Source organism: Anolis sagrei, chromosome X (assembly GCF_037176765.1).
Source record: "Anolis sagrei isolate rAnoSag1 chromosome X, rAnoSag1.mat, whole genome shotgun sequence".
Lineage (NCBI taxonomy): Eukaryota > Metazoa > Chordata > Lepidosauria > Squamata > Dactyloidae > Anolis > Anolis sagrei.
Genome location: NC_090034.1, coordinates 87677425 through 87695333, shown reverse-complemented (window position 1 = coordinate 87695333; position 17909 = coordinate 87677425). Strand labels below are relative to the sequence as shown.

General features: G+C 43.8%; 1 protein-coding gene across 1 annotated transcript in view; it reads left to right on the top strand.

Moving 5' to 3' along the window:
- Nucleotides 1-4203: 4203 nt before the first annotated feature.
- Nucleotides 4204-17909, top strand: part of IL20RB (interleukin 20 receptor subunit beta) — a 28922-nt gene continuing 15216 nt past the window's right edge. The window contains exons 1-3 of the mRNA XM_060783929.2: nucleotides 4204-4429; nucleotides 16096-16216; nucleotides 17231-17421. Of these exons, the coding sequence (XP_060639912.2) occupies nucleotides 4363-4429; nucleotides 16096-16216; nucleotides 17231-17421 (379 nt within the window). The 5' untranslated portion in view covers nucleotides 4204-4362. The remainder of the gene's footprint in view (nucleotides 4430-16095; nucleotides 16217-17230; nucleotides 17422-17909) is intronic.

The following is a 17909-nucleotide window of genomic DNA, read 5'->3' as shown; positions in this document are numbered from 1 at the left end:
CCATGCTGTCTGTGCTGTCACACGCTGGGCCTGTGCATATGACTGTAGACAGGACATAAATTCTGTGTGCCCGCCGGGGCTGCCTCAGATTAAAGGCCCTTGGACCTCCCCAAAACAAAGTTCTGTAGAGGCTTAAAGTAAGTCCAACAAAGTTCTTTATTGATGAAAACAAACAGGTACTTTAAAGCTTTCTTAACAGTCTATTGGCTCTTGCAATCTTGTTCACTGGGAACAGGCACTATCTTCATAACTGTATGCTAACTAATGGAGAAATCCTTAACTTCTAATCTGGGCAGTCTGTACTTGCCTCTATTGGCGTGGAGCCCCTGCACCCGATACCAACTGCGTCTGGCTTCCGCGAGCGACCCTTACCAAGCAGAGCTTTGTAGACTTCCAGGGGAAAAGGAGTTCAGGTTTCAGTGATGGCCAGCTGAAGTCCCTCAGCAAAGGAGCTGTAAGGCTGCAAAATCCTCAGCCAAGCTGTGGACCTTTTCTCCCCGACCAAGCTGTAGGGCTATATAACCCCGGCCAAGCTGTAGGCTGTATATCTCTCTGGCCAAGCCATAGGCTGTATATCTACCCAGCCAAGCCGTAGAAGACGAAGCTTTCTACAGGAGCTCTTGGTATTATGTCCTGTGCGAAAGGCTTCTCTGTGAGAACTGACTCAAAAAGGCTCCTATTCCCTCCAAAACTCAAAAAGGGGCGGGACCAGGGAACCTAACGATAATTGACAGGTGGCTTGCCCTGTGATTGCAGCCAAAAGAAGCCACCTATCTGCAGAGTCCCTGAAACTTAGGACTATAACAAACATTAAATGCAAAGCAGACAAAATTGGAGCTCCTGGTGCAGTTGTACCTGCACACTGTCTCCATATTGTCAGTTTTTGGAGAAGTATTGCATTCTCAGCCTGGTGGCTCTTCTGATCAAGCTCCAAACTGCAGGATTACAAACGATGCTGCATTTATATTCTGGGCTGTGTGGAAGGGCCCTAAGAGGATTAAATCTTTGCAAGGATGTGACATTGGGGAAGAGGGCAAGTCTTTTTATCTGGATGCTCTGGAAACTAGGACACAGAGCAATGGATTCAAAAAGCAGAAAAAGATATTCCACCTAAACATTAGGGAATGTATTGAAGGGCCCTTCCACACAGCCCTATATCCCAGATATAGCCCTGCTTTGAACTGGGTTATCTGAGTCCACACTCAGATAATGTGGGATTTTCTGCCTTGATGTTCCTGAGATATAGGGCTGTGTGGAAGAGCACCCAGCCCCCTTCCACACAGCTGAATAAAATCCCACATTTTCTGCTTTGATCTGGAATATATAGCCATGTCTTCTCAGGACCCTTCCACACAGCCATAAAACCCAGAATATCAAAGCAGAGATACCTACATTTTCTGAGTGTGGACTCAGATAACCCAATTGAAAGCAGATATTATAGGATTTTCTTCCATTATAGTTTGGGAGCTCTTCCACACAGCCTTATATCCCAGAATATCAAGGCAGAAAATCCCACAATATCTGCTTTGAACTGGATTATGTGGGATTTCCTACATTGATATTCTGGGATATAGGGGTGTGTGGAAGGACCCTAGGGGTTTTAGACTCTAGGGGGCTTTCAGCGGCTGATCTTTTTGTCCCCCATCTGCATTAACCATTTTAATGCACTTCGGCATAATATGTATTCGAAACTAGATTGAGATATTCAAGCTCCCACAAAAGTGCGTGAAATAACTTCCTTAATGTGCCTGGGTACTATGTGGTTCCTGACATCACCACCAACAGGCCTCAAACTGGTTACAGGATTTCCTATGTAACCCTCTGACTTCCAATACTGGTTTGAAACTGCATTAAATACTCAATATAAGGGATTCTTACCCCATGGAAAATTTTCAGACAGTCGGTAAGCTTGAAGTGAAAGAAAAATCACTTTGTCTCTGACCTCTTAACTTACATCTAGCATTTCATAGAATCATAAAGTTGGAATAGACCTCGTGGGCCATCCAGTCCAACCCCCTGCGAAGAAGCAGGAAAATCACATTCAAAGCACCCCCAACAAATGGCCACCCAGCCTCTGTTTAAAAGCCTCCAAAGAAAGAGCCTCCACCACATTCCGGGGCAGGGAGTTCCACTGTTGGACAGCTCTCACAGTTAGGAAGTTCATTCTAATGTTCAGGTGGAATCTCCTTTTCTGTAGTTTGACGCCATTGTTCCACATCTTAGTTTCCAGGGCAGCAGAAAACAAGCTTACTCCCTCCTCCCTCACATATTTATACATGGTCATCATGTCTCTTCTGAAGGCTAAACATGCCCAGCTCTTTAAGCCACTCCTGATAGGGCTTGTTCCCTCACTTAGGAATGTTGGCAATACATTGCAGTGGTTTTAATTTCACGTTGAACTTTTTAAAAAAGTCACTTCTCATCCAAACTTTGAAATTACGGTAGTTATTTTTAAAATAGTTTTTATTCAAACATATCAGATATACAGACTTATAAAACAACGAAAGAAAGTAAAAAGTAAAAATAGGAATACAGAAGGAATGAAGCAAAAACCACTACCAGCTAGCATGAGGAGGAGTTTTTTTCCGTCTATGCCTCTGTTTGGAAAATTTAACCTCACTTTTGGTCCCATTGAAAATTGGATTTTGAAAATTTTGGCTTTTTGTAAAAACAAGGATTGGAGATAAAGCTTAAGCAGAGACCTCTTTTCATCATAATCACTATTTCAGGAGTGAATTTCCTTTCCTAGGAATATATTTATCTCACTTCCTGTTGTATCATTCCCCTTTTTTAACTATGAGTCCCTTGTAAGTCAAGGAGCTGTTGTGGCGCAATGGGTTAAAACCTTGCACCGGCTGAACTGCTGACCTGGAAGTTGGTGATTTGAATCCACGAGATGGGGTGAGCTCCCATCTGTCAGTTCCAGCATGAGAGAAGCCTCCCACAGGATGGTAAAATATCCGGGCATCCCCTGGGCAATGTCCTTTCAGATGGCCAATTCTCACACCAGAAGCGACATGCAGTTTCTCAAGTTGCTTCTGACACAAGGACTGACTGTACAACCTAAACAGAACTAATCTACAAACCTAATGCTCATTGCCTGCTGATTTTAACTTTCTACTTGATTCTCATCTTTAAGTGTCACTTTATTTCTGCCCTCCTGCTTTTGATATCACAATTCAGTAGTTGTTAGACCTGATGTTAGTTCACACATGATCACAGTTCTGCTGTGTACAAACTAAACTTTAATTTAGGACACGACGTTGAATACTATCTGTCACATAATTCTGAGAAGGGGTCCATGGTTTTCAACTGACTAACAAAGAGGTCCATGGAACAAAAAAATTTAAGATCCCCTAGTATAGATGGCCCCTTAGTCTGTGGCTGTAAAAAAAATCAGCTACCTGAATCCATTTTATTTGTGGACCCTCATCAAGCTATTTTTTCTACGTTCAATTTGCCAAAATACGAGTTCAAAATCATTGTAAACCTGTTTTCCATTCAGGTACTAGAGTGCGATGCATGGCAACATATTGCTAAATTGCATTTACTAGTGTTCTTTAAGAGCATTAATTTTGGGGTGATCTTTACCTATTAAAAAAGGGAGAACTCTAGGGAGGTTCAGGGGAACTGTTAGTGGACAAATCAAGAGCCTTGGATCTACATGGAGCATTTCCCCTTTCTGTCTATCTGTATGAATCTAAGACAATTTCAGGTGGATTGTGATAGTGGTGGCAGTTTGGTTTGTTTATTTAGTGGCTTCTTGGAGACGAGTGCAGAACTCTCGATATGTCTGTTGATTAAGCAGCACCTATGAAGAATTATTAAACAGGATTCTGTTTCCCTGAAATGGGAGTTGGACACAGCAGGCATGATTGTAGTGTGAGCCTAAACTCCCACACCACTTCATGGAGTCATGGACGACTTTCCTACAAGTGGCCAAAATACTGGCTGGTTGCAGTAAAAATTAATTGTGGGGTTTTCCCCAAAGTCCTTAGAAATAATTTCACGATTTGGAGACTGCCAGATTCTTAAACTCTGCTGTCCTCCAAGATGTTGATTGCACCATATAAGTAGCTTCAGTTTTCTCTCTCCAGGTCAGTTACACAACTTTTTGGAAAATACCAGAATGAAATTAGCTAAACCTATGACTGAACCTAAATTACACGTGGCCACACCTTCCTGAGCAATGTGTGGAGGCAGGATCCAGTAGCAGCAGCTCTCAACTGTTGGAGCAGTTTATCTTCTATAGGAGCAGCAAAGGAGATCCTCCTACAGTCGGCACTCCACTTGGAACATGTAGTGGTTCTGGGACCCAGAGCAGAAAATGTCACCTCCAGCTACATCTGGGCAAACTTCCTAATGTACAGTGAAATGGCAATTGGCTCCCATTCCTTTTTCCTTTTCTTGATGCCACTTTTCATCTCAGGTAGGTGATTATATAATCATTATAACAATGAGACATTTCAAGTAACTGGTACATTTTTACCACTGTCCAACTACAAATACGTTGTAAGAACAAGCCGACAGACAATAATGCCTTATGACATTAGCTGCCCTATCTTATGTTATTATGCTTCTAAGGCCCCTTCCACACAGCTGAATAAAATCCCACATCTGCTTTGAACTGGTATATATGGCAGTGTGGACTCAGATAACCCAGTTCAAAGCAGATATTGTGGATTATTCTGCCTTGATATTCTGGGTTATATGGCTGTGTGGAAGGGCCCTTTCTTAGCCGTAATGGAAATGCTAGGGTTTGAATCTGGAAATTTCCCTAAGTTACTCCTAACAGGATTGTCCCTGGTGACAAAGAGAATGGAAATCTATAGACCACTGGATTTGTAGCTGGAACCTTCATTCCAGTCAACAGGAATGATGAATGCTATAGTTCAACAACATCTAGGGAGGCAGAAGTTTAATTTAAAAATGTAGTTTGGACAAATCAAATTGTTAGAGAGATACGAGATGTGTGATCCACTGCATCAGATTTAGACTTAGCCAAGAGAGAATAATGCAGCTGTCATAAAGCGGACTTAAGCTTATGCATGGCTTTCAAAAAATAAATAAAAGGTGTCTTTTAGCCTTAATGCTGAGGGCCAAGATGACCATAGGACAGACCCAGGGCTGTGCTCTTAGATCCCTTCTCCAGATAGTGAGGAAAGAGATTTTTGCCAAAATAAGAATACAAAAGCTCCCTGAGTTGCCATAGACTCACTATGGTGCTGAATAGATAGGTCAGCACCACAGAGAGTCTATGGCGACTCAGGGAACTTTTGAGATATATATGTGTGTGTGTTTTGTCATGTTAACAAAATAAAAACAAAAAATATGGCTAGAAGGTTCTTAGTCTCAGGCAGTACATGTTGGGTGGATGAAGGGAATGATGGCACCCCTTCCTCTACACCTGAGCCCACTCAGCTAGCCTCTAACCTTCTGATACAGAGGATTATGCTATTTAATTGCTAGTATTAAGATTTTATTATAGTAAGCTTTGGGAAGAAGGGCTATAGCTCAGAGACTGAGCACATACTTTGCACCTGGAAATTTCCAGACTCAAACCCTAGCATTTCCATTATGGCTAAGAAAGACTATTCCTTGTGAAACCCTGAAAAGCTTCTGCCAGTCTTTGTAAACAGTACTGATCTAGGTAGACCAGACAGCTGTATAAAGAGGAAATTAGAGAAAGGAGCACCTGGGGAGTGACTAACTTCAAAAGGAGATTCTCTTTTACATTTTGGAGGCTTTCCATATAATCCAGAACTCTGGAAAAAAAGAGAGTTCTGGATAATGAAGAAACAGAATACACGGAGAGCCTCCTCAAATGGAGAGAAATTGGATGTGGAGATGTTTACTTAAGCTACATTATAAAATGTAAAAATGTAGCCACATTAATATGTTTCAAAAGAAAAAGAAAGCATGGTCTTGCGATGCTTTTAAGACTAGCCAATTTATTTCAACACATTGATCTGTAGTCCACAAAAGCATATGCTGCAATAACTGGTGAGTCTTCAAGGCACCACAAGACTCCTTCTTTACTTCTCTCTTTACACACTGTGATATGTTTGAATAGGGTTTCAGTATGACATTGTCTTATGTTTACATGAACCTGTGACCGTCCAGATGATCTCAGTATAGCTCAAGTGATGTGGAGCAATAAGTATCTCATATTTCACCAAAGGTATAACAATGACACAGGCTGGCAAATCCCATGGGGAGAGAGGAGTGAACACACCAATATTTATGGAAAGCCAAAGCTCTATGCCACAAATTGTATAGAGCCATTTCAGTAGATTCCAGTCTATCTTGTGCCTGACCATTTTATAGATGAAGTTGTAGACAATAATGTGATATAAAGATGTTTTCTCTGTTTCTATGATTTTTTTAATTGGGAGAGTAAGCTGATGGTGTGTGTCTGTATCTTTGACTGCAATCTGAAAAAGTATTTTTCCTAGCAGGAGGAAGTATATGCTGTAATTATCACACAACTAGGATACAGAAGGAGTGGGTGCTCAAAGGCACCCTTGCTCCAGCCCGAAATGTGGGCTGGTTCTTGCCCAGGGAAATTTCTTTCTGGCAGAGGCAGCACATCATAGAATAATAGAGTTGGACAAAACCACGTGGGCCATCTAGTCCAACCCCCTGCCATGCAGGAAAAGCACAATCAAAGCACTCCTGACAGATGGCTATCTAGCCTCTATTTAAGTTTCCAAGGAAGGAGCTTCCACCAGACTCCAAAGCAGAGAGTTCCACTGCTGAATGGCTCTTTTTACAGTCAGGAAGTTCTTCCTAATGTTCAGGTGGAATTTCCTCTCTTGTCCTTTGAACCCATGGCTCCATTGAGTCCTAGTCTCCAGGGCAGCAGAAAGGAAGTCTGCTCCCCCTTTCTTATGACACCCGTTCATATGGTTCCTCTCATGTCTCAACCTTCTCTTCTGCAGCTAAACATATCTCTTTAAGACACTCATCAGAGGAATTATTCATGGTCTCCAGACCTTTGATCTGTTGAACCACCGTCTTCCTCTGGACACTATAGAGCCAGCATTGCAGCACAACACATTTTAAACTGCTCCAGAACCACAAGCATCTTAATCTGGCTTTGAAAACAGGTAGTGGCAGTAGTAGATAATTTACAGTACAAATATGATGGAGGCAAAATGGAAAGTCAAGGCTCCAGTGGCAGATCTACACTGACCTGTCATCCCAGGGTCAATATGGTACCCGTATGGTTTACGGCAGGCCTGCCCAACCTGTGGCCTTCCAGGTGATTTGGACTTCAGCTCCTAGAATTCCTGGCTATCAGACATGCTGACTAGGGTTTCTGGGAGTTGCAGATCCAAACATCTGGGGAGGCGCAGCTTGTGCAGGCCTGGTTTATGACCATCCACTTCCCTGGCTGCTGTAGAGGTGGGAGTCTTTGTTGTCCAACAGTACCAAAACAGTTTGGCATTGCTGGTAAGCCAAATTTAATATTCCCCCTTTGCTCTCCTTGTTGAGACAGTCTCTGAGCATGACATCGGTCCTGCCGGACAGTCGTCACCTGCAGTGACGTTGGCTGGGACAACACTACAGTGAGGGAGAAGAGGAGGAATAACTCCTCCCATCCCCAACCACCCAAGTCAGTGTCAACTAACTGGCAGGAATCATGTTACTACCAGAAATGGCAGCTGCAAAGAATGGAAGGGGATGCTAACTAAAGACTTGTGGCATGTCCTGTCTTAGAATCGGCCCAGTTGTTTACATGGCCCAAAGTCATGGGTTGCTCTGAATTCTGTAGCAGGATTCATAGCAACCCACAACTTTGGTTAATGCAGGTCAAGGCCCAGTCAAGGTGGCCTTCCCTAATGTTACCCCACATCAGCTCCGTGCATAGTTTGGTTGCCACAAAACTGATTTACTTCACTTTGCAGTAAGTGGTCAGTGTAGACGTGCCCCAGGCTATTACTAGACATGTCAAGCCACATTTTAGCCCAGGTAATAGCACTATGTCCAAAGTCCATTGCAAGTGCATTGGAAGCACCAAAGTGCAAATGATTCAACAATTTGCAAGTTGATCCTGTTTGTCATGGTCCTTGGCTAAAAGAACAAAATTTCTATTGTTTCACTAGAGCACAGTGTACTTTCTTCCTTGTTGTCATAGTGCTTTCAGTGTGATCAGAAAAACCTATTCTGGTTATATTTGGTTTTCAAATTAATGTTGTAAGAGCTCTTTCCACTTCATTATTATAACACTACGATTCCACTTTAATTTCTAAGGCAATATCCTGTGGAATCCTAAGGTTTGTAGTTTCATGAGGCACTATAGCCACGTGGCAGAACATTAAAATATCTCTCTGAAAACTACAAATGTTAATTGTAAATTTTAACTGCCAGGATGTTGCCTGACAGTTAAATGGGAACCACAGAACTATAGTGGTATAGCGTGAAAGGGCCCACAATGTCTGCAATATAACATTTAGACATAATGGGGGACTAAAGGGGTGGTGACGGCCGACAGGGAGCTCTGGCGTGGGCTGGTCCATGAGGTCACGAAGAGTCGGAGACGACTGAACGAATGAACAACAAAGGCTCAAAATATAATGTAATGTCTTAATGAAAGTTTTGTTTAGTGTGCTGCTTTTGATTATACATTTAGCCCAGGGGACTTCCACCATACACAGTTGCAGCACTAGGATTCCTCCGCAACCTATGCAATCATGGGGTTTGTAATTTGGTGAGGCGCTAGAGTTCTCTGGCTAAGAATTCCAAATAGCTCTCCCTAAATGGCAGATCACAGTAACAAACAATTGAAGCTGTTGGGTGCTTTTTAGCATCCGAATAACTAACAAAATGGGATTTTCCCCTGGGTTAATTGGGTTTCACCTGTTTCCCCACCTAGGTGACTCACCTAGCTTCACTGTCTGACTCTTGTAATGTGATGTTTATCACAAGACTCTACCCTTCTACATCAGTCTGATTTCAAGCTTTGTCCTTAGAATTGTAGGGAATGGACTACTGCTGACCTAGCAACACTATGGGTCCCATACTGGGAGAAAAATGAAACATTAGAAAGAGAGATAGATGAATAAGGAAATAGTATATCCTTGATACATCTACATGACATAGTCCATATTCTTCCCAGAGGATTCTGGGGATCTTAATTAGAGAGCAACACAGAATTGTGAGCACCGTCACCGAGCTGAAAATTACAATGTTTGGGGAAAACTAGAACATATGTGGGAGCCCCCAGTGGCACAGTGGGTGAAAGCATTGAGCTGCTGAACTTCTGACCAAAAGGTCAGCAGTTCGAATCGGGGAGCGGAGTGAGTTCCTGCTGTTAGTTCCAGCTTCTGCCAACCTAGTGGTTCAAAAACATGCAAATGTGAGTAGATCAATAGGTACCGCTTTGGCAGGAAGGTAACGGTGTTCCATGCAGTCATGCTGGCCACATGACCTTGGAGGTGTCTACGGACAAAGCCGACTTTTTGGCTTAGAAATGGAGATGAGCACCCCCCCCCGAGTCTGACATGACTAGACTTAACGTCAAGGTGATATTGAGCTGCTTTTAGGAGGGTCTCCCCAGCCAAGGAGATCCCTGAGGACCGCACCAAAGAGAGTCCTGGAACCTTGGTGAGGCCAGCGAAGCCAATTTCAGCAATAAAAATATTAAAAATAATAAATCCTCACCAAAGTGGAAGAAGTTTCAGCAACCGAGGTGTTTTATTAGCGATTCAGCTGCAATCGGATGCATTGTAGGAATAGTTCCACTACAAGCATGCAGGAGCACAGTGATGCAGGCATATTTATACAATTTTTGAAAACCCAGAGTTCAAACTTCCCGCCCCGGCTCCTCTGACGTTCCCCGCTGTGATTGGGCAACAGGGCGAGCAGCTGGGGAGGAACCTCCCATCCCCTGGGCTCCTGGACCAATCAGGGAGCGTCAGGGGCGTGCTGGATCCAAGGGGGAGGGCTCCTGTCGCCCGCCGGCCAGCGAATCAGAAGAGGGGAGGCGGGACAACAGAACACAAAGAGAGTTCATGAATGGGTCAATGGAAACTGGCCATGTGCTCAGCGAAACAAAGGAAAAATGTCTCCAGCCGATGCAGCTTATTGTCCTTTGAGGGGTTTTGGTGAGGGAAACAAACAGGATCAGGGCAGCGGACCTCGGGGGGATCAACGCTGCCCTTTGTAAATCAATCATAATGTCCGTATTCCAAATAGACTTCCTCATCTCACTGGACCAACTCCGAGGGCGAGACAAAGGAAACCATAAATGGCTATTGTTCCATGCAGATGTGAAATAATCAAATAAGAAAGGGAGGTGGTGGTTCTCCCTCAAGCATTTCAACAGTCCTGGGTCACATTTTCTAGGGCAAAAGGCAAAGGGGAAAGGCAATATTTCATAGCAAGATACATACATTCATAATCATAAGCATTTCACAGCAACAAAACCCTATCTTTGTCCCACATTCCAAGTATATTTAATAAGAGAATTAATTTTCATGAAGAAGCCTGAAGTCCAATGTTTTAAAAGGTCTTTGAGGAAAGTTCATGAGGGAGATAGTATGTACTGAAGTCCAAGACATGCAGGCAGAGAGTCCATGATCATTGGGAAGGCTGGCAGATGAAACCCCAGCTGTGCTGCAACTGATTCATGCTTTTGTTCCTTGGGAAACAACAACTCTCACAAAGGGCAGAAGTCCCAAGATCCAGCCATTTCCCAAAAGCCTCGTGGGGTCCTTATTGTTGTCAGTGCCTTGGCAATGTGACCAAGACTTAACCCTTGTTGTGTAGTCTGGTGCCCTTGCCCTTTGCAGAACTATAAGTCACTATCCCTTATTTTGGGGGGGGGGGGAGGGCGGGTGCTCGACATCAAAGGGAAAACCATTCTCCTTTACCTAGACTTTATGTAACCTGGTCCTAGCTGGCTGGGGTGCTTTGATCTCACAGGCAAACCACAATTATGCAGAATAAACCAGTTTCACGCTGAATACTAATCTGGCCTCTGAGTTCAGTCAAACATATTCCCAAGTGTGTATCCAAAGTTCAAGCGCAATAGGGGGCTCACCTCTTCTCCATGCTATCCACACAAAAATCCTGTAAAAGTAGACAAGTTGAGAGAGAATTGCTAGCTCTAGGCCATCCTGTGAATTATATGCTTCAGTGTGACTATGTCTCATCAGGAGACATATACATGGATGATAATAATAGAACTGGTTTGGGAACAACTGGTTTTGCTGTGTGGATAATAAAATTGGCAGGTTTGAAGCTGGTTTGAGGGCAGTGGGTCATTACATTGAATGCAAAATCTGGACTCAAACCAGTGTGTCGGTCTCCCCCACCCCATTTCTGGGAGGGATGCACATCAGCGCATACTGTAGGCATACTAGCATGGCAAGGGGAGGAAAAGTGGCATGTATGAACGAGGTCATCAGTTACCCTTCCCAGGGGGCTAGTTACCCCTCTGCTGCTCAGCTATGACCTTGGAGTGCTTTTCAGCTGCCCCCCCCCCCCCCCCGCCCTTCTGGAGTCTAGAATGTACTAAAGCAAGGGAGGGTGTCTGCAATGCATTCCCCATTTTGCGGAACTGATTTCTCCCTGGATCTGGAATGCACTGGAATCTCCTGCAGCACATTATTTGCCTGAGCTTAGACTTTCCTGTAACTTTTATTAATATGCTGTATACTCTTAAATGTGTGTCAGCTTGCCCAATGGCAAGGGGTCCCTTTAAATATTTGACACGTTAAGTGTACATGACCCTTTCATAGCTTGAAAATGTATGATAATAGATGTTCCAATATTATTACTGTATGCAACGAAAACTTGTGTTGTACTGTTATTTTAATAATAATTTTCATTCTACCTTTTTCTACCTATGTATTTTTAAAAATGCATTTATTTCTTATAAAAATTAAATGATAGCCTTATAGTTATGGGTATCTTCTTGCAACCAATATGTTTAGACCCAGTCTGCCACTGGTCAGTGTAGATCAGGCATGGGCAAACTTTGGCCCTCCAAGTGTTTTGGACTTCAACTTCCACAATTCCTAACAACTGCTTAGGAATTGTGGGAGTTGAAGTCCAAAACATCTGGAGGGCCAAAGTTTGCCCATGCTTGGTATAGATGGTTCCAATCTTCCAAGTCTCGGCTGAACACTTAAACCACTGCACTGACTCTTTGCTATAAAGGCATTACAAAGGTTTGCAAAAATATACTTTCTTCACTAAAGGAATACTACTTTGAGGGCAAATACCCTAAGATTCTCCGGGGAGCCCCTTCTCTCGCTCCCACCGCTGTCTCATGCTTGGCTGGTGGGGACGAGGAAGAAGGCCTTCTCAGTGGTGGCCCTCCACCTCTGGAACACCCTCCCCAGAGAGTTGGGGGGGAGAGTTGGGGGGGGAGTGTGTCCCTGTTGGTTCTGCTGGACCTCTCAGCGGCCTTCGATACCGTCGACCACGGTATCCTTCTGGGACGCCTCACGGGAATGGGCCTTGGAGAAACTGTTCTGCAGTGGCTCCGGACCTTCCTAGAGGGTCGTTCTCAGGTGTTATTGGGAGACACCTGTTCTACCCCACAACCATTGTCTTGTGGGGTTCCTCAGGGTTCAATATTGTCTCCCTTGTTGTTTAACATCTACATGAAGCCGCTGGGAGAGATCATCCGGAGTTTCGGGGTACGATGTCATCTGTACGCGGATGATGTCCAACTCTGTCACTCCTTTCCACCTACTTCTAAGGAGGCTGTTCAGGTCCTGAACCGGTGCTTGGCCGCTGTAACGGTCTGGATGAGGGCGAACAAATTGAAATTGAATCCAGGCAAGACAGAGGTACTCCTGGTCAGTCGTAAGGCCGAACAGGGCATAGGGTTACAGCCTGTGTTGGATGGGGTTACACTCCCCCTGAAGACGCAGGTTTGCAGTTTGGGTGTGATCTTGGACTCATCGCTGAGCCTGGAACCCCAGGTTTCAGCGGAGACCAGGGGAGCATTCGCACAGCTAAAACTTGTGTGCCAGCTGCGCCCGTACCTTGGGAAGTCTGACTTGGCCACGGTAGTCCATGCTCTAGTTACATCCCGTATAGACTACTGCAACGCTCTCTACGTGGGGTTGCCTCTGAAGACTGCTCGGAAGCTTCAAATGGTCCAACGATTGGCAGCCAGGTTGCTAACAGGAGCGGCACTCAGGGAGCATACAACTCCTCTGTTGCGCCAGCTCCACTGGCTGCCAATTTGCTACCGGGCACAATTCAAAGTGCTGGCTTTAGCCTTTAAAGCCCTAAACGGTTCTGGCCCAACCTATCCGTCCGAACGCATCTCCTCCTATGAACCAGTTAGGACGTTAAGATCATCTGGGGAGGCCCTGCTCTCGGTCCCGCCAGCCTCACAAGCACGCCTGGCGGGGACGAGAGACAGGGCCTTCTCAGTAGTGGCCCCTCGGCTGTGGAACACCCTTCCTACAGACATCAGATCGGCCCCCTCCTATCTGGCATTCCGGACGAGAGTGAAGACCTGGCTCTTCGAACAGGCTTTCAACTAAGCAGTGCAATTGATTGACTATTGGAATATGGATTAATGGACAATGAGAGTGGATGCTGATTCTATTGATGAGACGTGATGGATTGTTATTTTGTTTATTGTTGTATTGATGTTTTGATGTTAATTAATTGATATTGCTGTTTTAATTGACTAATGATCTGTTTTGTACTGTTGAATTGGTTGTTAACCGCTCTGAGTCGCCTGAGCGCTGAGAAGAGCGGTATACAAGTGAAGTAAATTAATAAATAAATTAAGAGAGGCCCCATCACTTTCCTCGTTTCGCAAGAACTTGAAGACTTGGTGGTTTCATCAGGCCTTTGAGAATGACTAGTTACTAGTCCCAGCCCCCAGGCCTAACTTGTTCCAGCCCTTAGGCCTTAGCTAGGTCTCAACCTTGCTCTTCATTCGCTTTCCTGACCCCTGTCATCTTTGAGTACTTGTTCTTTCCAGTCCCTCTCATCAGGCCCGTAGCCAGAATTTCATTTGGGGGGGGGGGGGCAAATCTTTTTCGGGGGGGCTGAGTTTCGGGGGGGGCTGAGTCTGAGTGAAAGAGGGTCTAGCCTAGCAAACCTTTTGTATCATTACCCCAATACCCCCATGCATATGGGATATATTGAGTATGGTGATCAGATCATGATATGAATAAACATAACAGTTTAAATAATGCACCAGTAAGGCCTTTTCGCGAACCACCATGAGAATTTGGGGGGGGGGGGGCTGAAGCCCCTCAAGCCCCCCCCCCTCCTCCCCTGGCTACATGCCTGCCTCTCATAATCCATTAATAGGTCCAGGAAATGTAACCCAGGCCCCACTATGGTCACTGTTAGGATCAGTTCCTTGCACTTTCTCCATCTCCCTGGACCTATATTGCTCTACACTAACCTCCGCCCAGCCCCCTTAGATGGTCTAGGCCCCTCGACTACTTCGGCCCCTAGCAGCTCATTCCATATGATAGAATAGTGTTTGTACTGGTTTTCATGTATATGTTTGTGTGTTAATAACCTTGTGTCTATGTTTTGAATACTCTGTATATTTTTTTCTGTGTTATTGCATGTATGAAACCACCCTGAGTCCCTAAGGGGAGATAGATCGGTATATACTGTAAATAAAGTTTTATTATTATTTTTTATTAAATATATGACCCATTCTCCAAAAAAAAAAAAAAAAAAAGAGGAACAAATACAAATGTATGAGTTATAAGGAATGAATTCTACACATAGGCTTCTGGGTATTTCTCTCCTCGAAAAGGTGACGCACAAGGTCTTGTGACCTCTTTTTTCCCAGCCTACAGCTTGTGAAACAAAATTTCCTCCACAGTGCAATCTTATGCGTGCCTTCATAAAACTAAGTCAAACTAATTTCAGTTTTGTATAGCATTGCACACATAGCCATTTCACCATAAAAATATGCAATACAGCTTAAAATATTGATCATGCTTCTGCCATCGCCAAAAATGTTAAATTCTTCTGTAACATTTATAGCCTGGTGGCAAATAATTTTAACAGGAGTTATTACAAAAACAACAACAACAGCAACAACCACCCCAAAACAAATCAACATTATGGCTTAATTGGGCTTTAAGATGAGTTATTGCAAAAACAAAAACAAAAAACAACAACCCTAAAACAAATCAACATTATGGCTTAATTGGGCTTCCTGACACACTTCAATTCTATTATTAGCATTAAAAAAAATAGTTAGGTTCGGTTAGGTTGTGGTCCTGTGATGTAAAAGGTGAAATCCCATATCTACATGCCACCACTTTCTGTAGCACTGCTCTCTAGATCACATGGAAGACTAAACACATTCTGGTGCCTCAACTATTGGACCTGTGCCTGGGTATATTTGACGTGCTGATTCCAAAAAGGGCACCAGTTTTCCCCTATCAGCTTTCGTTTTTTGAGATACAGAACATACACTGTATTCCAGTCTCCATCTGCTTCTCTTCACTTCACTTTGGCAATCTCTCGTAGCCTGAGGATGATGGTCCTCGAAGTGTAGTGGCTTGGCAATAGGTCTGTAGGTGGCTGTGGATCCCTATTCTTGATCCACATGTTCTCCCGTAGTGAGGACATCAGTTTCCAGGTGGAAGGCAGTCCCAGTCAGAGTTGGATTGATGCTCCTTCCTCTTGACACGTTTCTCTCTTTCATCCTCCATTTGTACATCTTCGAATTCTGCAGCACTGTTGGTCACAGCTGACCTCCAGTTTCAGCGCAGGATGTTCACAAATTTGTCAGGGCACCTGATTTTTTGGAGGATGGTGCAGAAAGCACTGCGATTCACTAGTCAATGCCTTTCCAATATCAATGAATGCCATGTACAAAGGTTGATTTTGTTCCCTGCATTTTTCTTGGAGCTGTCATGCATTGAAGCTTTGAATGCGATTTTCCTGCTTCTTGGCAGGGGGTTGGACTGGATGGGCCACAAGGTCTCTTCCAACTCTATGATTCTATGTCCACTGTTCCGCTGGTTGTCTACATCCTTCAGAGTAATACAATAGTAACTCAATTCCTTTGTAAGAAAGCTAACTAGAATTTCTGATTTTCTCCCTTTCTGTGTCACTTGTGATTCCTGTGCAAAGGTGCATTACTACCAGCCCCTCAGAACATCACAATTGTCTCCACCAATATGAAGCACTTTATGTTTTGGAGCCCAGTGGTTGTTCCTGGAGAAATCGTAAAATATTCTGTTGAATATCAAGGGTAATTTTATAATACTTTCTCTCTTGGGTTGATTGCAGATAAATCAGTGTAGATGAGCTATAAAACAAAACAAGTAAACAACTTTTGTTACTTTGTTGAAATTAGTGAGGAGCGTGATTATTTATTTATTTATTTATTTATTATTCGAACTTATATGCCACTACTCCCCTGGGGCTCGGAGCGGCTTACAAGAATGGCCAAAATCTAAATATAGAAAAATTATGTATGTATTACATTGATAATAGATCACTCTGTATGAAAGAACAATTCTGAAAACAAGACCAATAGTAAGGGTTTATGGGAGATTTGATCAAAAATATTATGAGGGTTGGAGCCCCTGAGGCGCAGCGGGTTAAACTGCTGAGCTGCTGAACTTGCTGACCAAAAGGTCAATGGTTCAAATCTGGGGAGCAGGATGAGCTCCTACTGTTAGCCCCAGCTTCTGCCAACCTAGAAGTTCGAAAACATGCAAATGTGACTAGATCAATAGGTATCACTCTGACGGGAAGGTAACAGTGCTCCATGCAGCCATGCTGGCTACATTATCTTGGAGGTGTCTATGGACAACGCCAGCTCTTTGACTTAGAAATGGAGATGAGCACCAGCCCCCAGAGTCGAACCCAACTAGACTTAATGTCAAGGGGAAATCTTTACCTTTACTTTATCACGAGGGTTAAAGTTTCCTCAGAAGTCATTTCAGTTCTCATATCTTATTGCACATATTTAGGGCTCATTATCGGAGAAAATGGGCCATTTAATTTTGCTCAGAATCAATACCAAACAGGTGTCAATTTAAAGCAAAGGCCACCCACCTAGGAAAGGGGTTTGGTTAATATACTTCTATCGCAGGTTATGTTTTTGCTTTTTATGTGTTGTTCGCTGCTTTGAGTCCCGACCCAGGAGAAAAGCGGGATAGAAATAAATAGTAAGAAAGGGCAAAGATTTCAAGGACTAACATTATCTGCAAATGAAAGTTTTCCCTACATGTTTTAAATTTTCTATTGCTTTCTTCAGGGAATTCGAGAGGGAATATGTCAATCACAGCTGGATTCCCATTGGAGAGTGTACAGGAACCCAGATGACTCAGTGCAATATCACAGAAGACATTTTGGCCACTGTGCCATACAAACTGCGTGTTAAAGCGGTTCTTGGGATGCAGGCCTCGCGATGGGGCACTCTCAATGGCTTTTTCAACCGAGTCACAAGTAAGTGGCTTCATCCATGTCTCCTTATGTGATTGAAAGCCTTCTTTTGCATCTAACATTGTCCAGTTCAGCCCATTCATGGACTTCGTTTTCACTGAAATTGAGTGTAGTGTCAATACCTGGTACTATAAGGTAACTCAGAACCGCAATGTCCTGTCAAGCCATATTAATGCGGATCCCTGCCCAACTTGCCCTCTTCTTTATGGGTGATGCTATCAGATATCTCTCATAGTGCCCTGGAGCATCACACTGAATATTGTGTGATACTTTATAATTGAAGCTTTTTGTGTGTCAGGAGTGACTTGAGAAACAGCAAATCGCTTCTGATGTGAGAGAATTGGCCGCCTGCAAGGAAGTTGCCCAGGGGACATCCAGATGTTTCACCATCCTTGTGGGAGGCTTCCCCATGATAAATGGGAGCTGACAGATGGGAGCTCACCCCGCTTCTTGGATTCGAACCATTGACCTTTTGGTCAGCAGTCCTGCCG